Source organism: Acipenser ruthenus, chromosome 6 (assembly GCF_902713425.1).
Source record: "Acipenser ruthenus chromosome 6, fAciRut3.2 maternal haplotype, whole genome shotgun sequence".
NCBI classification, from domain to species: domain Eukaryota; kingdom Metazoa; phylum Chordata; class Actinopteri; order Acipenseriformes; family Acipenseridae; genus Acipenser; species Acipenser ruthenus.
This window is the reverse complement of record NC_081194.1, coordinates 55,280,061-55,305,044: the sequence shown is the minus strand read 5'-3', so window position 1 is coordinate 55,305,044 and position 24,984 is coordinate 55,280,061. Positions and strand designations below refer to the sequence as shown.

At 37.0% G+C, this 24,984-nt stretch overlaps 3 protein-coding genes across 8 annotated transcripts in view; all 3 read right to left on the bottom strand.

The window, feature by feature from the left end:
- The window catches only part of LOC117410760 (protein-cysteine N-palmitoyltransferase HHAT), a 95,647-nt gene extending 89,335 nt beyond the window's left edge, over positions 1-6,312 (bottom strand). For all 6 annotated transcript variants that reach the window (XM_059025543.1, XM_059025540.1, XM_059025542.1 and 3 more), the window contains exons 1-2: positions 6,171-6,312; positions 3,087-3,251 (exon numbers count right to left, since the gene is read on the bottom strand). In XM_059025543.1, coding sequence (XP_058881526.1) covers positions 3,087-3,228 — 142 coding nt within the window. In that variant the 5' untranslated portion in view covers positions 3,229-3,251; positions 6,171-6,312. The remainder of the gene's footprint in view (positions 1-3,086; positions 3,252-6,170) is intronic.
- A 10,844-nt stretch (positions 6,313-17,156) lies between these two features.
- On the bottom strand, positions 17,157-20,092 carry LOC117410710 (peroxisomal ATPase PEX6-like). Its single transcript, XM_034017469.2, has 3 exons — positions 19,608-20,092; positions 19,138-19,246; positions 17,157-18,339 (listed from the first exon to the last, which is right to left on the bottom strand). Exons 1-3 carry the CDS (start codon positions 19,642-19,644, stop codon positions 18,237-18,239), a joined length of 249 nt encoding a protein of 82 aa, XP_033873360.1. The 5' UTR covers positions 19,645-20,092; the 3' UTR covers positions 17,157-18,236.
- Positions 20,093-20,125: 33 nt separating this feature from the next.
- Positions 20,126-21,042, bottom strand: LOC131737384 (peroxisomal ATPase PEX6-like). The gene is made up of 2 exons (XM_059025938.1): positions 20,933-21,042; positions 20,126-20,447 (listed from the first exon to the last, which is right to left on the bottom strand). Exons 1-2 carry the CDS (start codon positions 21,014-21,016, stop codon positions 20,226-20,228), a joined length of 306 nt encoding a protein of 101 aa, XP_058881921.1. The 5' UTR covers positions 21,017-21,042; the 3' UTR covers positions 20,126-20,225.
- Between the last annotated feature and the right edge of the window lie 3,942 nt (positions 21,043-24,984).

Below are 24,984 nucleotides of genomic sequence, written 5' to 3'. Positions count from 1 at the left end.
TTTGCATCATTGTTGTGTTGAAATAGCTCGATTTTTGTTTCATCACTCCACAAAACCTTTGACCAGAACTCATATCCATCATTCAAATGCCATTTTGCAAACTTTAAGCGATTGTCCTTGTACACATTTTCCTAAGAGTGGCATTTTCCTTGGCCTGCGACCATTGAGACCTTCACCATGCAATACTCAACCTATGGTTAAAATAGAAAACCCAGTCCCACTTGCAGCCAATTCACTTTGAATATCTTTGGCAGTCAATCTCGGATTGTTATTAACTCCTCACAATTCTTCTACTTATTCTTGGTGAGAGAACCTTCTTTCTTCCAGACCGTTGTGACAGTAACATGAGCCTTGTACTTCTTGATAATAGAAACAATAGTTCAAATTGGGATATTCAAATGCTTGGAAATCTTCTTGTATCCTTCTCCAGCTTTATGACAATAAATCATTGTCTGCCTAAGGTCTTCAGATAGCTTTTAGTTTTTCCCATATTGACTTATCGGTAATGACAGCAATCATCCTAAGCCTTTTATACTCTCTAATGTTCACCTACAATCCAGCATTTTCTAGACTTTTCTAGAATTAGGTTCTGCATTATCATACTGAAATGTCAAACACCTTGTAAACAATACTATCATAGCATCAAAGGGTATAAACACTTGCTGAATGCTGAAATAAATCATTGTAGACATCTATTTCTTGTAACTTTTTTCCACATCCACAAAAGATTTATCCTAAAAATAAAAAAAATTCTAGAAATTATACATTTCCATTGGAGTATGTAAATGTTTGACTACAACTGTGTGTTGTTTGAGCTATATATATATATATATATACATATATATATATATATATATATATATATATATATATATATATATATATATATATATATATATACACACACACAGTACATATATATATATAAGCAGTTTTCTAATCATGCTTTTTACACTCCTGAATGCTGGTGGTCAGTTTGTATTATATATGAAGCCAGCACTGTCTTGCTTCAATAGGGAGGTACTGTTACATAGTGTAAAATGAAAACGCACCTTAGAAATTAGTAATTCAGTGAATACACAGTCATTTAAAGTTGTTTAAGGTCACCCCCTAGTGGAAAACCATTTTTTGAAACACATGTTTCTACACTAGAAAGTCAGTATAAAGCATGTAATACAAAGAAACATCTAAACAGCAGCAAAATATACATTTACCCCCTCTTAATTTTGCTGTACATGCCTTCCCCACTCATTCATAACCCTAAACATTGTTGCTGTGATACAAACTCAGGAAAGTGCACTATAACTCTGATTCCAATTTAATCAATGCCAAACTGTCCCATGTGAAAAAACCTGCTTGCAGATTGCAGATTTCTTAAATTTGCAGATATTCATGTGCTGCACCTTTACATTATTTTGAGGGTGTAGCGGTTTTCTTTCCACTGCAGAACGGTAAAGCAAAACTGCCAGTAGACAGTGCTATAATTGTATGTTAATATAAATGCCTCCCTGACTAGCCGCAGCTCTAGTTACACAAGCTTGCAATATTAAGTAGGATTGTACAGCCACGACTGTTTTTTTCACCTGGGACTACTGACAGTAATATTGCACTGATTCCAACATTAAAACTCAATAAATCATAGTGAGACGAATCCTTCTTTTTAAAATAATAAATGTGTTTATTCTTTTATTAATTGTTCCTCTTCCAAATTTTCTTGGAACCATTCGGTTACTATTTCCAAACTATATTTCAGCACATTTTAAAGACACAGCAAACTGTCTATGACTATCATGGTCATATTTTTGTTTCTAATTAGAGCCTCTGTCCCGCCAAACACAACGTTGGTGCGTACGTTACGTAATCAAGCTAATGGCTTTCATTGGGCGAAATTGAAATTAAACAAAACAGTCTGTATTGATTCATCTACCAGCACACGTTCAAAGTAATCATACTGGCACAGTCTTACACAAGTACCTTTTTCAAAGCTTTCGTCACCATGGTAAACTTGGTGAAAATTAATTGAGCCACACAGGAAAACATTTCGATGGTGGCGATGTGGCAAGCGGATAGAGGGAACGTAGCATGACTACCTATCTCTGCTTGCATTCAATTCAAGACCCTTGTTCTTGCCTACTGCTCTTTTCACCACACTTCCCCATCCTACCTTCAATCCCTCGTGCCTACCTACACCCCCTCTTGCCCTCTCCGCTCCTCCTATACTGGCCGACTGGTCATACCTTCCCTCCACTCTTCATCCTCCCATGCCCACTACTTCTCTTCCTTAGCCCCTCTGTGGTGGAACCAGCTACTGGAGAACTTGAGGACAGCTCCATCTCTCACTGCCTTCCGCTGCCTCCTCAAGACCCATCTGTTTAGACTGCACTTGTAGATCTCTTGATCCATCCCTCCTTCTATGCAGGAGGCTGCCTGACCTGGCACCACGTTACTGGATCCTCAGCTATGCACTACTACGTCACTGTTGTTATCTGTTGTAATCCTAACTTGTTGCATCCTAGTTCATATTGTATTTTTAGTAGTGTTTTTGCACTTATTGTAAACTATACTGTATTTAAATATTAATCTTGCATTGTAACCCCGTACTGCTCTGCAACACCTGTAAGTCACCTTGGATAAAGGCGTCTGCCAAATAAATACATAATAATAATAATGTTGATACAAAATATACTTTTTTTTCTTCAAGATCAAAAACAATATTTTGTCGACATTCTTGCATTGTACTCATTTAAAAAGTTATGGCATGGATAGTCCAATTAGTAGACTTTTAACACTAATAAAACTTGTGATATACTTTCTTCTAACTTCTACAGTTAAGCCCTACGAGAGGTTGCCCAAACTAATACAAAATACACTAAAAACAGAAAAGCTTCAGGGCATGACAACGGTGTATTTCTTATTTTACAATGAGGATAGGTCCGTAACAACAGTAGAATAAATGATACGTTAAAAAAATGACACCATGCAAATGACTTAAAAAAATATAGTAAAAGCAAGACTTTAGTCAATTTAATTAAAACCATGTATCATACTCCTATATAAACAGGAACGTGAGAAATGTAAAATGTTACCTTTTGAGACTTTGTAAACCTCATAAAATGAGTATAAGTGAGAACCAGCTGACAGCAGCAGGTAAAAGCCTATCTCCCAGACAGGCAATGCAGCTGTATGAAGGGGTGGCTTCTGAAATCTCTGTTTGGCTTGATTGTGCATTCTATCATTGCTGCATTCATTTTCTACAATAAAAAAGAAGAAATAATGAATTAATCAAATGTATTAATTAGATAAACAAATCCATACCCTGTATGCGGTTAAAATCCTCTTAGAAAAATATGTAACTAATTTCAGGACACGCTTTATAAAAATGTTCTGAGAATACAGAAAATTACATAGGTGCACACATAGGTCAGTAAATATATTTTATGTACTTTTGTCCTGTGATAAACTTTAATAAGGGGAGGGAAATGTATGATCAGGCCTGTACACCAGCCTGTCTGAAGAAGAACCTCAGTTTGCTTAACTAGTAAGAGTTACACACGTAGTGTTGGAGTTAAGTCGTTCAAATCATCACATCCCCTGCATAGAAGTTGACCCTCTCTCTCAATCTAGTTAGTAATTTAATTTTGGGTACTAACTGTACTGCAAGAACTAGGTAAGGACCATTACACAATTAGGACAATACAAAAAACAAGGAAGATATTGGGGTTAGGTTAGGGTATTTTCATAATATTTACAAGCAACAGGAACACAGTGATTACACATTCATGATGGATGATTAAGCAATTTCAATCTGTATATGATATTCTAACGCACACCCATTCATGCTAATTCAAATGAACCTTAACCCCAAACAAACTAATCTCATTCATATGACGTGCTATGCGTGATGATCACAATAACGCATAACTGTACTTATACTTGATTAAGTGGACCAAATTCTGGAGATGTGTTTCCTCCATTTCGGGTTGTTAATACATAAACCACATGTGAGAAAATGGCTCCCAGGTTTGGTGTAAATGCAAAAGAAGTCTTCTTATCATGTTCCACATGGCGACAGCCTGTCTGTCTAAAGTTTGCTAAAATACCTTTTTGCTAACCTTGGACCGTATTGTTTCCATGTGGGGGTTGACCTACAGTAGACTAATAATGTCAGTATCATTGTGTAGCTTGTTTCAAGGGTCAAGCAACCTCCTCGGTCTACTTGAGCTGGAATTATTCCATGAACTAATGCATCAGTCAAAGTAAATCCCCACTCCCTTCACTTTGTGAGACACTGTGGTGTATTACCATACCATTTTGCCACAAAAAGTTTGAGATATAACTGGGTGGCTGCTTGAACCCTGGGAAAGGTTAGCATTCACATGGAGATTAATGCAGCAATCACTTTTGTAATGCCATATTTTTTTGGAATCCTCCATTATTGCCTGTGTGTGGAGGGGGTGTACTGTGACTGCTGCATAAAGATAAGGATGATACATATGGATTTCCTTATTCATGTAAGTACTAGTTCACCCTTTGTATCCTATACTAGTGTGACTCAGTAGTCCAGTTTGGTGGAAGAATATATTTTAAACAAAGCTTTATTAATGTACTTAAATCAACCTCCACAGTCCAAGTATAATACCTCTGTCTAGAACGTTATTGCCAAAGAAACCAGAAAGATGAATGTATGCAGCACAGCAGCAACTTAAGTGTTTCTCCAAGCTGGACCCAGGGAGCTAGTAGGGTATTTCTGTTTGTCAAATATGTTAAAAGCTCAATCAGACTATTCCCAATGAAGCCTCCTGTCTAGTCGGAATCAGATTTAATTAGAAGGGAGATGCACTGGCATCTGGAGAGAGTGGTCTAAGTATCACGTATCTACCACCAGTAGGTTATAGGGATGGTTTTCATCCTATTACACTTATTTATTTAGTAAACTAGATAGGAAACGAGCCAGAGATTCCATCTAAAGCCCATTTCACACTGGTTCTCAGGATGTGGGTCGACACGCTTTGACCCGGGTTGAGCGAGACATAATGCATGATGGGTGTTTGTAAGCGGACGAAGTAACAATCACTTCCGCAAGGCAAATTTCTTTTTATTCTGTTTACCATATTTCTGTTAATTGGGACACACCATGAGCCAGATTACAGCAGGGATGAAGAAACATTTGCTCTAATCAACATTTGGGCCGACAATTCAACCCAGAGAAGCTTGGATGGAAGCGTCCGTAACAAGCACGTCATCCTGAAGGCCTGAACAGATGAAAGGGTGGTCATGTGAACATTGCTGCTCCCGGGCATTGCGTACACACATTGTGTACTTGCTGGAGCTGTATCATTGTGTATACTCTGTCACCCAGGTCGACCCTGCTTCTTCAAAAAGCAGTGTGAAATTTCGTAGCAGACCCGCACAACACTGGGTCGCGACCCAGTTAGGGTCTGACAAAGGTAGAACATGCCAGTGTGACGGGGGCTTATATTGAATTGGGGAAGTGCATGCAATCTGTTTTTATACACTCCATACTATCTCAAGGCCAACATTCTGTAATACAGTACCATCAGTTTCTAACAACCATTAGCAGAATAGACTACCGTGCAAATATTGTTACGCTTATTACAGGGCACACAAAAGGTGCTTCAAATCCCAGACAAGGTTTACTGCAAATGTACATTCATTTGGGAATGTAGACAACAAACAGTTGACTTTAGAATTGTACAGTACAGGGATTTTTAATGGATTTATTATTTCATGGACCAGCTTAACCAGCTCCTCAGTCAGCATGAAGTCTACTCTTCCTCCACGATCAAGTGGAAAAAAGCAAACCAGGAGCTTATAACTGAATACTTTTCTTTCTTTCTTTGTTTTTTAGACAGGCTGCTTCTACGGTACGTTCTTTGAAATAATTTTATTTAAAAAGATCGGCAAACTTTTTTTTTTTTTTTTTAAATAATATAGTCATCTTTACCACATAATCAAAAGGTTACTGCTATTTATAATTTATAATGTATACCAGTATCGTACACATAACTGTACAGTGTAGTTAACTTGTACATATGGACAGATTGCATGTTTTAATTGTGCGAAATAAATAGAACGTGTCTCGATTTACACTGTATGTGCAAATTAATTATGTTTTAAAACAATACATACATGAATACATTTCTACTCACACATATTGCAAACAGTTAACATCCAACTGTTTCAGTCTCCTTTTCCTCTTTCTTGCCACTTTGTCAAACGTATTCATACATTGCCCCGCCCTGTCCTTCCACAAATCCTGCCCCCGTAGCTCTAAAATTAACAATCCTGTCTTTTCTTTCTATATCCGGTTGGGTGGAAGATTTCTCAGTCATAAAAACCGCTCTTTGCAAACATTGCTTTTAGTCATAGACAGATAATTTGGGATTACAGATTTTAGGCAGAGCTATACGGCAGAAAGGCAGAAACACCAAATAAAATGTGTATTCGTTTCTTAAAGGCACAGTTCAATTTAATCACTACGGGAGAATATGTACCTTCATTAAATTAAAATAATAAAATATAAGATGTTACACATTAAAGCGGTGACAGATTACCTCTCAGGGGAAGTATGATTGACTATTTCACAGATGAATGAATTTCCAACCACAACACTGTGGTTGACTTCTTGTATTAAAGGTACAGTACTAGGACCCAAACAGTGCCCTGCCTAATACTGCACGTGGGACTTTGGAAGTGAATAGAGGAAAGGAAGCAAAAACCTAGGGTGATGGACAGGCAATGTACCTTTCCTTTGTCAAAGCCAGAAAAACAAAAACTATAAACAGCAGAACAATAAGAGATACGATGTCTGAGAGGTAATATAATATTCTGAGAGGCAATAAAGAGTGGTGTAAATTTGATGTGATAAAAATGTATTTGCAATGTTGAAAATGTCTGCAATATATGTCACTATATGTATACAAAAATGGCATTAAGTTTATCATAAACCTTTGATTTTTCAGCTACTGTATAATATAGCTTAAATGTGTCATTTATTACATTAACTGCTACTTTGTAAATGAAACATGAATATTTGTATCAGAGAGATAATGAAGTTGACCCTGGTGTTCTTTCTGCTAAAATGTCCTCTGTGAGATGGTAGCAAATAAACGGTGGACCAATCGATCACTAGGGTCTGCATAAAATGCTAAATTGTAGGCGTGAGGGGTATTGACCTGGTAATGACCTGCCTTTATAACTGTTAACATATTTCTAAATATCCTATCTGCTAACTATTCTGACGTTTTATATGGCTGCAGTATTTGGTGGAGAAGGCAGAATTATGAAATGGTGACCTCTGTGTGCATAAAGTCAGTACTCCGGTCAATGCAGTGACTCGACTTAAATTTCGAAGAAAGATTACATAGGAGTTGAGAGTTAAAAAAAAAAAGGATAATGTTTATCATCACTTGTATGTAGTGTATATTGTAGGACTCCACAGTGTCTAAACACAGAGATAAGCTGGAGTCACTGTTCTAGCAATTAGGTCCTGGCTTCATTCTCTCTCTCCCTAGCTAATCACATTGTTTGAACTAAGCAGAAACAAGCCATCCTGGTTTTGTCTTTTGGGCACAATATGCCAATGTGTTGCTGCAGCCAATTAAGAGAGGCTATTCTTGTCATGTGTTCAGGTTGGTGATTGTGTCACACACCTGCGGCATCGCCTAAAGAGGGCGAACATAAAGAGGAATAACAACTAATCGGAGTTAAAAATCAAATCCATCCCTCTGACATCTGCTGTATGTACCTATTGTTCCCCGCCCACCATGTACGGGCACTGAATAATCGACCAAAAAAGCAACAGTCAACCTCAGAAATGTGTAGTTGCATGCTTTAATTCAAAGCAGCAGCAGCATGGCAGCATGGTAATATGTTGTGTATTTAAAGTGTACTGGTAGAGAACTAGCAATATCAATATTTAACTGTATTCAGCTGTTTGCATTGAAATGCAAAGTAATTGAGTGAAGTGTGGGATTTAAGATGGACGGTAGTGAAGTTGCAATCCATTACATCTAAATATTTTATTTTTTAATTTTTTTTTTAATTTAGTCGTTGCCAATTATTTTTATTATTTTCTCCCACTTTAGAATGGCCAATTATATTTTAAGCTCAGCTCACCGCTACCACCCCTGCGCTGACTCGGGAGGGCGAAAGACGCACACACACAGTCCTCCGAAGCGTGTGCCGTCAGCCGACTGCTTTTTTTCACACTGCGGACTCACCGTGCAGCCACCCAAGAGCTACAGCGTCGGAGACTCCCGTCCATGGTCGGCTGTGGAATAGCCTGGACTCGAACCGGCAACGTCCAGGCTATAGATCGCACCCTGCACTCCACGCGGAGCACCTTTACCGGAAGCGCCACTAGGGAGCCCACATCTTAATAGTTTTAAATAATTCCAATACATTTTAAAATACATTGCATAACAGAATGTTACAAAACCGTGAGAACACAAATAGGTGGTGAGTAGTCAACTGTTTTTACCCTGACTACTTGACTTTGGCAAATAAGTAGTCGTTCTTCACCCATATGGAGTTGTACAAATCTGTGTACCGGTATGTGAAAAATAAACAAAACAACTAAGAACCAAAATATTTGAAAGTGATATGTTATCACAACCCAAACATTATTTCGATAGCAGTAGCTGCCATTTGGAGTAGTGGTTGCCAGCAGTGCCAGTAGCTGCCAGCAGTGTGGAGTAGTGGTTAGGGCTCTGGACTCTTGACCGGAGGGTTGTGGGTTCAATTCCCAGTGGGGGACACTGCTGCTGTACCCTTGAGCAAGGTACTTTACCTAGATTGCTCCACCAAAAACCCAACTGTATAAATGGGTAATTGTATGTAAAACAATAATGTAATTGTATGTAAAAATAATGTGATATCTTGTAACAATTGTAAGTCGCCCTGGATAAGGGCGTCTGCTAAGAAATAAATAATAATAATAATAATAATTTTGTCAGTAGTGATGATAATAGGTTTCCCAAGAGATCCAGTTGTATCCGATTCCCCATTTCTGTAACACTGCATGAATTGTGTGTGGTAGGTATTGTTAGGGAAGGGAGGGGGAACGCATGTTGAACTGATGATGATTTATGATCAATGAGGACTGAAAAACCATCAGTGCACTAACCTTAACTCCAATACAGCAACAAAAAACAGTGGAATAGCCATAAAACTACCTGAATCTGCTGAGGCCAAAACTGAAACCTATGTTGAGCACTGTAAATGAACAGTCCTTTTAAGAAGGAATTGAAGTCTGTTTGGTGGAAAAGACACAGTGAGACATGTATGACGTACTTTTTTTTTTTTTAACTCTGATCCAATGCTGACCTATAAAAGGCTATGTTCCCCGAAGGTAAGCAGCAGACACTTTGATGAGGAAATTTCTAGCAGTTTATTTGTTTATAGATTTCTTCCAAAATTAAAAAAAAAATGGAATGAAAGTTTTTTCCTGTGTGTTTGCTATGATTGTTTTTTTTTTTTTTTGGTTGACCTCATCCCACCATTGTCCCTACCCAGGTTCAAATCATTATTGTAAACAGAAAAAAAGGCTTGCCCTTTATTGATAATATGTCAGATGTCATGGTAACTGAGCAGTTCTGTGCCCTGATTGTTCAGTGTCCTAGGATGGTACGTTCCCAGTGAGAACTGCTGAGTGGACCGTGCTTTTTAAAACCCCACTCAGTTCATGGCCTTCCGTTATTTAGCAGAATTGTTTTGCATCCCGGCTGAACCTTCTTGTGTGAGAGTAAAAACTCCATTCGGGTCCTATATGTACCAGAGCAGGGACACTGGGGGCATAACCTAACAAATGTGTGGGGTCAATTGGTAAGAGCATTTATTATTATTACTGTATTATGTTTTTATTCAAAATGTATGCTTTTTAAATGTGCAACACTGTTTGAAATAAAGAGACATAACCAAAATGATACAGATAACAAATTCTAACAGTCTGGACCAAAGCATGATATAGATTGAGGTTCTGTGATATGCTTGTTGATTTGCGCATGTTTAAAACAAAATCTAATAGAATAAAGACCTAGTCATCTAATAAATATGACTTCTGAATCTAGCCCTTTTTAAAAGTTGTGGTCTTGGCGCATAACCAAAGGTAGCAATCCAAAAATACTAGGGTGGTTATTTGTGCAATATTTTCATAAACTGGTAAAAGGTCCTTCTATTTGGAAATGCTCAACTGTTTGACATGCACAATTGGATCAATTTATAATAAGAGCATGAGTGCCCAACAGGTTTCTGTTGTGGAAAAAGCATTTGGATTAGGGCTAACTCCCTGGCTAGGTGCAGTTGTCCACAACAGAAAGAAGAATGCCCAGGTTTCCTGCTACCAGTTCAAGAGACTCTGATTGGTCAGTGAGTAATTGCTGTAGCATTGTTAGGGGCTAAAGTCATAATAAGGTTTTATATAATCCAGCCTTTCCAAATTGAGTAAATCCCTTTAGTAGGGGTGTTGGGTTTGGAAAAGACAAAGATATTACATTAGAGTTATAATTTAGTGTAATGTAGAAGTTTAATACCAAAGTTTTTAATAAAGGAAACTGTACATTTAAATCAAATGCATGCACTGCAATATATATATATATATATATATATATATATATATATATATATATATATATATATATATATATATATAGTAGTTATAAAATGTATATATATATATATATATATATATATATTGTAGTTATAAAATGTGACCTTAGGCAGCAGAATATAAGAAAACGATTATGACACTTGCATCAGAGCCCAATACAGCAAAACGTAATCAAATCTATTGTCATTGTTGTAGATTTCATTGCATTAAATCTGGAAGGGGTTTTGCATTTTAAATTATATTTCTTAGCGTCATACATTATTACAGAGTATGGGCTAAGCTCTTTCTAGATGGAATAAAATAAATAAACACGGATAAATAACTAAAGTGTATGCAGTGGCCGTTAAATCTTCACTTAAACATGTTAAACTTTGTACTAGTGCTAAAGCTTGGCAAATCTTTCCTTAGATGTCCAAAGAAGTTCCACCTCTATATTAATACGTAAGGCTGTGTCTTTGAAAAAGGAGAGCCAGCATTATTAGTGACTGAAACCCTCAGCTAAGCCATAGCAGTGCTCTCCTCCTATAAGTCTTGGCTCTAACTAAAGGGTCCACCCTCAGCTCTGGTTGGGAGGGAGGACAGTCAGGCTAATTGAGCCCAGGGTCTGTGTTTACCATGTGTGGGCCATTATTTGACAAAATGGACATGAGGAGCCAAGATAACTGTAACTTGATTTAATGTGCAACCTCTTCTACAATAAAACATATGTTTAATCTTTATATAGTACCTATCATAGTGGACCACCATCACAAAGCGCTTTACAAGACTGCATCAGTAGCAGAGTCACTTACAAGAACAAAAACGTCTCACCCGAAAGATAGAGCACAAGGAGGTTAAGTGACATGCTCAGGGTCACACAGAGTCAGAGGCTGAGCTGGGATTTGAACCAGGGGCCTCCTGGTTACAAGCCAGGTTCTTTAACCACTGGACCACACAGCCTCTGATACTGTTTCCAAAAGGATAACTACTAAGGCAAATGCTGATAGCCAAGAAAATTGATCTTCAGCTCCAGTGTATATAAGCACTGCAAAAAAAACAATAGTGTGTTTAGTATATTTAACAACAACATCATCAACACAATAGGTTTAGTAAGGTCTTCACGAATCTAAACATTGCTAGATTTCTCTCTGGCTAGTTAAACTATGCTCAACCAGCAAAAGTCAAACAATTGAAGGTTTCATACCACTCATAATTTCGACAGGTCTGTTTATAAAACAATGCACAGGGCTTAAACACAAACTAGTAATCCTATAAAGCTGGATGTTTAAATATCTAGAGGTGCCCCCACGCAGGGAATGTGTAGTCGTTGTATGAGCATTACTGCTGGATAACCAGTTACATAATATTTCACCAGCCCAATAACTGTGAAGTTCAGTTAGGTCAGAAAGTCTCTTTGAGTGAATGATGAGACTGCATCCTGTTGTAAAGGTGGTGAGAAGGACATACAAGCTTGGAAGTCAATTCTTCTCAAGTAACCTAGTGTAGGTACAGTAGTCCTAAAGATTATTTCGCTTTTTGATATGTGCATGTGTACCTAATTAATTGGAACAAAATGTACTACTTTAAACTCTGCCGTTTTTGATAATTAAAATAGGCCCTTCGTGTATCAAGACTTAAAAACCATCATCTTTAGTGGATGTGTGTCTCTTTAACATATTGTTGCCTGGAAGACTGACAGATATATTTAGTTCTGCTGTTCATATCACTGAAATAGGGTACTGGTACAATCGTCTTGCTGTTTTAATTGAGCTCAATAAATTAAGTGACAGGAGGCTTGTTTATGTGCAAGTTGTAACATAGGCTGTGGAAGAAGTTATTTTTAGAGCGGTAAGACTCAAGTGTTTTGGTTTGTTAAAAAATCCTGGTAAAAGGGAAATTTAAGTGTAATAACCTTAGTTTGTTCAAGACCAAAATTGAAAGGCATCAGTGCAAGTACAGTACCTTTAATCTTGAGTAATAAAAGTCTTGCAAGTGGCATGAATTGTGGGTATGGACCTGAGGTATAAAATCCTCTGAGCTCTGATGGCTTCTATTACTGTCAGAATTGGGGATACATTTAAATGTAATGGTTTCAGTCAACAAAGTTCATACATATCCAGGAAGTAGTCAGTGACAGTTTGATGGTAACAGACATTGAATGATTGATAGCCTGAATGCGGAAATTGTGAATCTCATGTGTAATCAGTCAGTTTGAAAGAAGACCTTGCTGTCCTCTTTGATAGGATGAACGTGTGCATTCTGTGCAGTAACTGTCTGAAAAAACAGCTAATCCCTGATCCTTTCTCAGCTGTGGTTTTGAAAAAAATCCCTTAAAAATATAGCCACTGTGATATTTAGAAAACAGAGTAACAAAGATGCAAGCATTTGTAGTCACTGTGATATGTATGTGTTCCATATTTGTGTTCAAATTATGCTCAGGTCCATTCCTCAAATGCTTTTAAGTCAAAGTTACAGGTAGGTACAGTAGCTCCATTAAGGCTGGACCAACTGCTCCTTAAAATGAGTTCCAGAATTATATACCAATGCTGTTGGATAGTTCATCCATTGCTTCAAATGAGGCAGATGCACCCCCAAGCTAAATCTTCAGCACTGTGCAAAGGCCTACCTCCTGTATTGTTGACCTGCATATGCAGGTACTAAAAACTTCCAGAAATTGCTGATGGAATTGTGGAATTGTTAAGTACCCTTGAAGCCATTTAGGACAAGATAAGATTCTTTTTTGTGGAATTAAACATGGACAACCATTTTTAGGATTACTAGTCAGCTGTCTTGCAGCATGTTCCTCTTTCCATGATGCCCCAAAGACCCCTGCCACTTGAATGTGGATGATAATGATCTGTTGTCTGAGACATAGCGTTTGCTCCATATTATCTACAATACACCATGGAACACTGTCATATGTAGTGACTATGGCCTTGATTTGCATTCTGTTTCAATATGTCCTGTGAATGATGGTTTGCACCATCTATGTGGACATCTGCAGTACTATTCATCTATTTTGCTGAATAATATGATGCGATGCCTGTTTTCTGGAGAAAATACATATTATTGAAAACAGCAGTAAGTGTAAAAGATGATGCTGATGATATTTTTGTGTGCAGATTAATGCTTCCGTCTTCTCTTTTTTTATGATTTTTGCTATCGTTTTGATTATTATTGCAATTTCTCAAATACTGAGTTCAGAAGCTGCTTTTCAGCTCCAGTTACCTGCCATAGATGTGTTTAATGTAGGCTAAGTCAGCCAAAGTGTCTTAGAATATAATTAGGAGAAAGCGCCATGATCTGCCACTTTGGATCAATTTTCTTGTTTTGCTGGCAATACACTGCTGTGGACTAGATGGTACTTACTAATATAAAGACACTGCCTAATCTAGCCAACATTACATATGTCTACGGCAGGCAACTAGGACTGAAGAGCAGCTCCTGAACTCAGTCAAAGCACCTTCGCATATGCAATAAATATAATTATTATTATTATTATTATTATTTATTTCTTAGCAGACGCCCTTATCCAGGGCGACTTACAATTGTTACAAGATATCACATTATACATTATTTCACATTATACAGATATCACATTATTTTACATACAATTACCCATTTATACAGTTGGGTTTTTACTGGAGCAATCTAGGTAAAGTACCTTGCTCAAGGGTACAACAGCAGTGTCCCCCACTGGGGATTGAACCCACAACCCTCCGGTCAAGAGTCCAGAGCCCTAACCACTACTCCACACTGCTGCCCGAATTACTCAGAATACATTTGAGTAATTACAATAACCCCTCAGAATGATTGCACACATCATAGGAAGGTAAGAGAACAAAAAAAAAAAAAAAAAAAAAAAAAAAAAACAGAAAATGAAATTTGAAGTTTTATTAAAACTCCATAATAAAAAAACGAAAAACTTAAAAATTACAAAAATGATTTAAAGATGCATATCAATCTATTATTTAGTTCATAAAACTTGATAGAAAGTAGGACACAGATGGGCAATATATGGGGAAAAAATCCAATATTTTATTGTTACAGTAAGATGGAGACAGAAAATAATGAAATTGCTTGTTTAAGAAATGGAATTTAGATTTCTATGAAAATTATTTAAAGGGGGGGTTCTCATTTTGATTTTTGTAGACATGAACAAAACTTTAGTGACTGGTTTCACAGACCCAGATTAGCAGTAATCTTGAACTACCTTACCTAAATTAACATTAGGTAGTTCAATACTAGTGCTAATTAGGGTCTCCCAAACGTACGTAACGTGAACCCAAACGTAAGAGTCCTGGTTCGCTACCATGACTGGCAAATGAAGCTGTTGATCAATCAGATGACTCTCTTAACTCCATCTGTCCCAGGTTTCCCAAAGGGACGCTCCTGAGAAGCTGGCTCACCAAGTCCCAGCCCAGATTTATTTTATTGATTGCAGGGTAAAAAGGCCACAAGTGACACTAATGCGGAGGAAAAGGATGAAGCACACGAAAGTAGCAAAGTGCGTAAGCGGTAAATATGGTTATTCTACATGCAAGACTTAAATGATTTAAGGTTATACTCGTCACTGTGATTACCATTATCTGTTCTGTACCCTTTGAAGTGTCAGGACACTTCTACTGATGTTTTCTTTATGGTCAACAAAATGTAGTTATTCAGCTGGTTAAGTGACTGTGTGATCCCTGGAGCCAGCATTACACTTCAGCCATCAACACCAGGCTGAAGGATATCTACATCATCATATGGAAGGAAGCGCAAATGGATGGAGACACAGATGGATCACATTAGTTTACTGTAAAGCTACATCTTAGTTGGTGCTTATCTTGGCTAGAGCAGAGTTCAAATCAGCATGAAGTTTTAACATCTACTCTCGTGTAACAGAAATCATGGTTCTGCCAGCAATGTCATTGATCTAGTTTTCTGCTGCATCTTTGCTAGTGTCTCTCCCTTGGTGAATGGAGTATTGTATCCTAATAATACATGGGAGCCAAGTAATTTCCTATTACTAATAAATTGCATTATGCTGTATTGCCAGAGACCATGTTCCTCCATGTAATTCAGTGCATGACAGTTTTCACTGCAGAAGATTATAGGACGTGTATTGGTGGTGGAGTATCCTTGATCTGCATTTCTGCCTTTCTGTATTTCTGTGCTCCATGAGATGCCAGGTAGAATTCAATTTGATTCTCATCTTAGCAATGCCTCTCTGCACAGAGGAGCTAGTAACACACTAGAGTACTGAGGTTTTGATTGGTAGAATTGGCTTTAATTTTCCAAGAGACGTTTGCCGTCTTGAACACTGGCCCAATCAAAATACTAAATCTATAGTACATATACATTATCCATAACTATAAAACTCAAAGTGCTTATGTGGCAGGACAAAGTTGTCCTGCCCCTTTAATGGAAGGGGTCACGTGATGGGTGGCCATTCTGGCTCTGGAGTGGAGCTACAGACCAGAGCTGGAATGGCTGCCAATTAAACACATGATCCCAATCACCCAATTTTGGGATTATATTATTAATTGTTTAATTGGCCCAGCTGGCCAATATAAAGCTGGCCATGCTGCAGCACGGAAAAGGGAGGAGAACAAAGGAGAAACACTGAAGTGCTGGGGCCTGTGTGTTTGCTGGTTTTCATGACTGTGAGTTTTGTATATTTAGTTTAAGATATTTCTGTTTTGTTTAAATCTTTGTTTTGGCCATTGTGCCCTTTATTGTGGCATTTCTTTGTTTTATTTATGTTTTGGTTTATTAAAAATAAACCCCCATTTCTAAAATACTCTGCCTCTGAGTCTTGAACGCCAGTATCCTCTGCCATCCTGTCACAGCTTAACATAGAAATATTAACTCAAACATAATAAATTAAATGACTGACACACAATTTGACTTTTTCAATGTTTTCAAATGTTGGAATGGCTTTGGATTCACTGCTTATGCCATTTCAGATAGTTAGTCGTGTAGATAAGAATGGAAAAAAGGAAAGGAAAAATAATTAACTTCAAATAAAGATGTGAAAATTTGAAAAGTTAATACAAGAGGGAAATAAAAAAATAAAAGCCAAGAGAAGGGGCACAGTGTAAAAAACAGCTTATATTTATGAAGGATCATTCAGGTTACATGGTGGATAGACCAGTCTGATTGGTTAGTGAGCCTCCTTCAGAAATGTGTAAATTAATTTAAATATTGGATGAGCCAGGTTTTCAGGTACAGTGCTCCCCCTTTATAAGGTTGCCTGTTATACAGCAGAACAGGTTATAAAGCGTACTGTCATGACTCCCATTTGCACCATAATGCCATTACACTAACACTAGTAGTCTCATTTTAAGGCAGAACACAAACAGCACGGTCTCTATAGTTATTACGTGCATCACAGGCAAAATGATTGTTTCACGCCAGTGGAATACCACAAAACTGTACTTCACAGAAAAAGGAAAACAAAAATCACACTGTAGTTCAGTACTTGTTCTCTGCACCAGGGTCTTTGCAAAAAAAACATATATATATATATATATATATATATATATATATATAGCCATTTACATTTACCAAAACAATTAAGAAAAAAATTCCCACACCTACTGTAACATTTTCTCCACAAATAGCAGATGATCTTGTTACATTAACAGGAGGATGTATAGGTCATCTACCAGTGTGCTAAAGGCAGTCACATTCTGTTTACAATCTTGTATTTTCTTTCTTTTTCTCGTTTTTGAATGTAATCATAATTTTTTTAGTGAAGATAAGATGCTAATACAATAGATTATTATGTCCATGAAGGTTTGCTAACAAAAGAGAAGTCAGAAAAGGCTGTGTTTCAATAGCTACATTGAACAACGAGCCACTCTGCTGCACTGTGCTGGTACCATTCACACCCATTCTCTCTACAAAAACAAATTCTCAGAACACTGTATACATACATTCCTATACTGAAAGCTTTGTGATTACAGGGAAATGAATGTAACTAAATGTAAATAATTTACAATCACACTCATTGTATTATAATAAACCATGCAGGACCTTTTTTTGTGTCATTTTTAAAGCCAGCAAAAGTGCACATTTTTCATTTAAATGCTGGATATGTAGACTGCATGTATGCTCCGTTTTATTTTTGCTTATTAATAAACCTATTTTTATGCCACTTGCATAATTGGAAAGAAAATGTCTCGGTGCTGCTAAATGCACCACCTGCAAGCCGCCCAGGCATTGTCTTTCTTCTGGATGTCTTTGTAGTCGTTCAATTTGCAATCATATAATAATGGCTACTGCTGCACCTCATAAATTAACTTCATTGTCATTGTCACTGGTGCACGGTGAGCTGAGGACACCCTGGCCGACCTAACCCTCCCTCCCTCTGTCCTGGGTCGGCAAAGGAATGGCCTGGACTCGAACACGCGACGTCCAGACTATAGGGCACATCCTGCACTCCACGAGGAGTACCTTTACTGGATGCGCCACTCGGGAGCCCTCTTGGTTTGATTTTTTAGGCTCTGATCTATACTGCAATTAGCTTGTTTGTTTGTTTCTGGTCAAAACAGCCTTCAGTTAGCAAATGAATGACAGTGTTTTAAAACTTTGAAACAGGGTCTCAAGCTGAATAGTTTCCTGTGATGGAAACCTTCATCTATCCTGATCTTCCGCAGAGTGTGTACATATCTACACCCGTCAACTGAGGAGGGAATCTCTCAGTAACATCATGGAGGCTGACACTTGAATCCACCTTAAACCTAGAAAAACATAAAAAGGGAAAGCTGTTGTTATAGTGGCTTAACTGAAAGAAAAAAAGAAATGATTTAATATGATGTCCACCATTTGGAAACAAAAAGTGTAAAACCAGCAATAAACTTCGTTGTTCAAGGATATCTTCCCACAATAATAATCACATTTAGGTTACATAGCTTAATTAGCATACTTATCACGGCTGTTACCAGATGCAGCTGGATGCTAAAGATGAAGCTGGGTCAGTCCAGCAGGCCTGTTTCTTTCTTTTTATTTAAAGATAAAATCGAGAAACACTCTATACATGTAAAAGAGGACAAAGGGAAAGGAAATGGCTGTAAGAAGTGTCAATGGAAAAGGGACAAAAGAGATGGAAGCAAGAAGATGAATGGAGATAGAAAAGAGAAAGAAAAAAGAACAAAACAAGTGGCTACACGATGGTTGTGTTGACAGATAAGGTTCATGGCTATGTTGTTGAAGCGTTAAAAGTATGCAATACCTTACATCTCATTCCATTATGTGATTTAATTTAAAAAGATGTAAAGATTTTTGATCAAGCTTAACTGAAAGAAAAAAAGAAATGATTTAATATGATGTCCACCATTTTGAAACAAAAATAAACCCCTAAAAACCCTTGGATATCAGGTGAATTATTCCTTACAATGCCTTGCTTGTCCCCTGAAATCAGGTCTGACCTTACAATATTCACCAACCTTATTTGTGTCTATATGTCTGAGGACTGCCCCACAAGGCCAGATATTTTAGACCTGGCAGTAGAACTATATCTGGTTAACGGCTCAGTTTACCTGTTCATGACTCCTCCCAAGTCTCCACTGCAACCTCTGTTGGGAGCAAGAGAGTCCAGCTCATCAAAGAAAATAATACAAGGTGCTGCTGCCTTGGCCTTTCCAAACACTGAAACAAGAAGCAAAGATTAAATTAAAAAAATACAGGGTTATAAAAGTCAGAAATAGGAGAATATATTAAGCCTGCTCGGATTTAAGTCAAACTGAGCACCAGGAGCTGCAAAACAAATGTCAACACCTTTGTGCTCAGTGGATATAACATTACAGTGAACCTCCTCACACATTTCATTTAAATAATTACGTATAAAAGGATTAAATTACCTTCACAATCACACATATAACATGGACAGTATTGAAAAATGCCCCCCTTCTATGAAATAACAACCCTAAACATATTAAATGTACATTAAAATGTTTCTTATGTTTGGTCAGAAGATATTTACTTGGACAAAACGGTCTTTAGCCCTTACTTTCACTAACATTTTCCTCACTTTGTCCCACATACATATGTATCAGTTCTGGCTCCTTTACACTAGAGAGGACAGAAAAATCAGGTTTCAACAGAAATTCAACAATAAATACAATCCACAGGAGTGGATGGCATTCTGTAGTGTTCAACTATTGGCATGTTAGCCAAAAGGATTTCTTGTAACTTACCAATTCTGCGTCACACTGACACACACCCTTAAAGGTTCAAAGTTACAAAGTCTAATTTTTTTGTGCTACTGTTTGAAAGAGAATCCTGCACACGCTCATCAATTGGATAGAGAGCAGTATTTTGTAGGACAGATGGAAGGATACACACTGAAATTGGCTGAGCGACATGGATACATAATTAGAATTCTTTTTACATCCTAGCCTGGTATTTAATGTATTATGCATTGTTTTTCACTGTATTTCATGTATTATGCATTTTTCACTGTATTTCATGTATTATGCTTTTTTTTTTTTTTTTTTTTTTTTTTTTTTTTTACTGTGTCTTGTAAAGCACTTTGTGATGGTGGTCCACTGTGAAAGGCGTTATATAAAATAAAGATTGATTGATAAGAATCCAGGAGAAAAGTCTGAGAGATACTATCCACATACTTTCAAGATATAGATATAGATATAGATAGATATGTCATGGAACACTCTGTTGCCACTGCTTTAACCAGCAGGGTTTTTCCAGAGCCAGGTGGTCCATAGAGTCCAGAGTGCCTCAGGCCCAGAGACAGCAGGTCAGAGTGCTCCTGGGGCAGCTGGATGGTATCCAGGATCTCTTTCTTCATGGGCTGCAGGCCGCCCACATCCTGCCACTTCGCAGAGGGGATCTAGGGGACAAGGGATGCCTTATGACTTTTTGTAATGGGATCAAACTTAAGATTCCTGTTTATACAAAAAATAATAATAAATGTGGGTCAAGCACTGAGGTTAAAACTATTTCATGTGTTGAATGTTTTTTTTTGGATGTGCCTCACTCTTGTAAAATACCTACAATGACGAATTACAAACAAATGCATGCAATACAGCCATACTCTATTAAGTCAACACAGATATTTGAGTACAATAAAAACAAGTGAGCCTGCATAACGTTAACACATAAAATAACAAATTAAAAGGTGTTAGAATTTGAAACATTTATGATGAGACTGCATGGGCTGCTGTACTCTACATAATGGTGTCAGATTTTGACATCTGTTTATAGCTTCTCAAATTAAAGAAATTATCTACCAATTTTCCCAAAATATGCTGATCAAATAGTGTAATATATTAAAGCATGCACCAAGTATAATAAGACTTTCTTGTTAAATAATACCTTAAGATCTCCAATGGCCTGTGAATGCACTTGCAGTAGCTGGTCCAGGGTGCTGGACCGAAACTCCGGATGCACAAAGGTCATGCTCTTCTTGTAAACTTATTCCACCCAGGAAACTGACTTTAAAAAAGAAAACAGACTCAAACGTCTGCAAAATGTATCTATAAAGTAAACAAAATGGTCTTTCAAGTTATTATATGACAAAGATTCTTTATATGACAAATATTATTGTCAAAACATTTAAAACTACTGTTATTGATGCTCGTGGAGGACTTACAATATATATATATATATATATATATATATATATATATAGTATGTCCTCCTTTAACAATCTAGATATATCTACCACTCTGATATCAAACCTGCACTCCAGTGCTGGAAGAAAACTAGAAAAGTCAGAATTCACAAACTTCCTGCTGTCCGGGAAAGAACTGCCATCGCTTAGACATAATGTGGAAAAAATCAGAAACATACAGAGACTGGAGAACTCTATGTGCATGATTTGAACCTTCCAAAGCAGCATGGATCTGGGCCATCTCTCTAAAAATCTACGCAAGCATTTACTGTATTGATTCCCTGCATTACAGGTGTGCACTCTAATATATCCAAATCAAGCAGATAATGGTTACCCTGGGCAATGTCTTCCCCAAGCAGTGGATGGTAAGGAACTGCCACCATATCCCCTTGTCTTGCCAGGATGTTTTACTTCTGACAAGAAGCAAGTATTAGCAGCAGCCCATTAGAAAACTTCTCAGAGCTGGCCCACTTGTACCCTGCTGTCAGTTGGATCCTGATGTCTCCGAGGTGACAGCAGGGTACAAGTGGAATCATTTCTGTTGAGGAATACCTGCGTGAATTGTGACTTTGTAAGAAGAAAGTGAAGGGAATGGTATTGAGAAGGGAAGGTATCCAAGGTGAACAACTCTGTCAGAGCTGACATGTTGTATAACAGAGTGCACTGATTAAATAGCTTTAAGTGGAAAGGGTAGATAATCAAGCAATAGGAGTTTTTTTTTTAATACACTAGGGGGTGCTGTATTACAGTATAAACAATAATAACATCAGATTATGGAGAACAGTAACATTTGAAGACTATTATACGTCAAGAAAAGAAAATGCATACCAAAATGAACAAAAATTACACAATACAATTTAAGAGGTTAACAAAGTGTTGAATTAACTATATATATATATATATATATATATATATATATATATATATATATAGGTTGATAAGAATTATTTAAAAAATAAAATGAAAATAATATACATAAAAAGTTTAAATGATAAAAAATAATTTATTTACGGACGTTTTGGGCAAAAGCCCTTCTTCAGCTGTGTAGAAAGAAAAGTAACATAATGCAGTAAACTTGGTGATTTTCAAAAATTCTGAGGTTGATGTTAAGATGATGTCAGAATAGAATGTTCATTCCAAGAGGCTCCAAAGATCCAAGTTTGAAGATAAGCTCATGTTCTCTTTGCTTCCTAGTATAATTTGTACCAAAACACTGACTGATTCCAAAAACTATCTGCTAAACGTCTTTTAGTTTCCCCAATGTATAACTGGTTGCATTTTGTGCAAATGATGCAGTGCACTACTCCTTTAGAAGTACATGTAAAGGGGCTGGTGGATGTGGAGTGATGATTTAGGGCCACTGATCTCAGCTTGGGAGTTAATATATTTGCATGTCATACATCATGGTTTATTGCATGGGACTGTGCCTTTTAAAGGTTCTAAAGAAGAGTGAATTTCACTGTAGACCACGTATTCTTTTAGATTCGTGTCTCTTCTATAGGACATTAGAGGAGGATTGGACAATTTCAAATAACACTATCACTGTGATAATCCTATTCTGTTTACAATGGACATTAAAAGCCTCTACACTGTTATCCTCAACAGTGAAGGTTTAATAGCTTTAAAACATTTCCTTGATGAATGGAGTGAAGGAGCCCCAAACATATCCTTTTGAGACTAGCTGAACTTGTGCTCACTTTGAATTGTTTTTCTTTTAATGGAAATTTTTACACTCAAGTAAGAGGTGTCAGCATAGAAACTAAAATGGGACCATCATATGCCTGCCTTTTTGTAGGATCAGTTGAGAACACATTTTTGCAGCAATACAATGGTAACACACTGAAACTCTACCTCAGATACATGATGACATCTTTGGAATTTCAACTCCCTCTTATGAAGATTTGAAACAGTTCATTCAGCCAGCATCATATTCCCACCTAGCTTTAGGATACACATGGGACATCTCAGAGACCGGCACCAGTATATCACTTCTAGACATTTCCATCACAGCTGAGAATTCCACTATTAACACCACTATTGACTACAAACCTACCGACTCTCATTCATATCTACAATGTGACTCCTCACACCCAAAGGCTTGCCGTGACTCAATGCACTATTACCAACTTTAAAGACTCAGACATATTTGCAGTGATGATCAAGACTTTTTCATTAAAATTGAGGAAATGTGTGGATTTTTTGCAGATTGCAGTTTTCCAGACAAGATCATCAACAGTGCTAAATACCATCTACAGCACCTATTTTTAAAAATCCTCCACTAATGTCCTATAGAAGAGACACGAATCTAAAAGAATACGTGGTCTACAGTGAAATTCACTCTTCTTTAGAACCTTTAAAAGGCACAGTCCCATGCAATAAACCATGATGTATGACATGCAAATATATTAACTCCCAAAATGAGATCAGAGGCCCTAAATCATCACTCCACATCCACCAGCCCTTTACATGTACTTCTAAAGGAGTAGTGCACTGCATCATTTGCACAAAATGCAACCAATTATACATTGGGGAAACTAAAAGACGTTTAGCAGATGGTTTTGTGGAACATTTCTGAAGCATTCGAATCAACACCTTGACATTTCCAGTAGCCCGACACTTCAACAGCAATATCACACTGCTGAAGACATCACCATCTGTGGAATCAGTCAGTGTTTTGGTACAAATTATACTAGGAAGCAAAGAGAACATGAGCTTATCTTCAAACTTGGAACTTTGGAGCCTCTTGGAATGAACATTCTATTCTGACATCATCTTAACATCCTCAGAATTTATGGAAAATCAACAAGTTTACTGCACTGTGGTACTTCTTTCTACACAGCTGAAGAAGGGCTTTTGCGCGAAATGTTCTGAAATAAATGATTTTTTATCATTTAAAGTTTTTGTGTACATTATTTTTATTTTCTTTCTGCCTTCTCTGAAACATATATATATATATATATATATATATATATATATATATATATATATATATATATATATTAGCTCAAAGAGCCTGCTATATATTATATATTATATATTAGCTCAATAAGGTATATCCCACACCCTGAAGTGCCTTATTGCGCTTATAAAATGGATCAACCAACATTACAAAAACATAAAAAAAAAAAAATGCATTAATTAAAATATAATTTCAGATGTTGACTTGAACATTGCCATTGAAAGTGCGGTTTTGATTTGTTACACTTCTTGTAATTCTTGGTTTATTCATTACATTTTAAAGTAAAATATTACTGTCTATTTTCATTACAACAGCACAAATGAGTCTGCCTTTAAATCGCAGACCCTTCCTCACAAGATTTGCCCGTTTTTGAAAAAAAGTGCCGACCCATGGTGATATGCTGTAATATCAACACCCCCATGTGACCTGTTTGGACCAATCAGGATAGAGTATTTAAAATACCCATTATATATATATATATCACATTATATATTATCCCTTATATAATATATAGAACACCATTACATCATGTAAGAATAAATCATGGATTTGAATGTAAACAATAACAAATAGTTGTGATGCCGTCAAAAACCTATAAATACCTCCAATGTTTTGATTCAAACACAGGCTCCCTTGAGAAAGATATGTACAACATATCAAAACGTTGGGCAGCTGGCTCTTTGATCTAAAATATATTATTGTGTTTTATACATAATATCATCCTACAAAGGAAATGAATGGAGAAAGTGAGAGGCGGACTGGAGTATTACACCAATCCAGGAGGGCAAGACAGGC

Bases quoted from the DNA above. Each gene is read 5' to 3' on its own strand.
- LOC117410710 (XM_034017469.2), bottom strand. From the start codon at position 19,644: ATGTATGTGGGACAAAGTGAGGAAAATGTTAGTGAAA. The intron at 19,247-19,607 runs GTAAGGGCTAAA...TTCTTGTTTCAG, and splicing joins TGAGGAAAATGTTAGTGAAA to TGTTTGGAAAGGCCAAGGCA. The intron at 18,340-19,137 runs GTAAACTGAGCC...ATGTTTTTCTAG, and splicing joins TTGGGAGGAGTCATGAACAG to GTTTAAGGTGGATTCAAGTG.
- LOC131737384 (XM_059025938.1), bottom strand. From the start codon at position 21,016: ATGACCTTTGTGCATCCGGAGTTTCGGTCCAGCACCCTGGACCAGCTA. The intron at 20,448-20,932 runs GTATTATTTAAC...CTTGTCCCCTAG, and splicing joins AGGCCATTGGAGATCTTAAG to ATCCCCTCTGCGAAGTGGCA.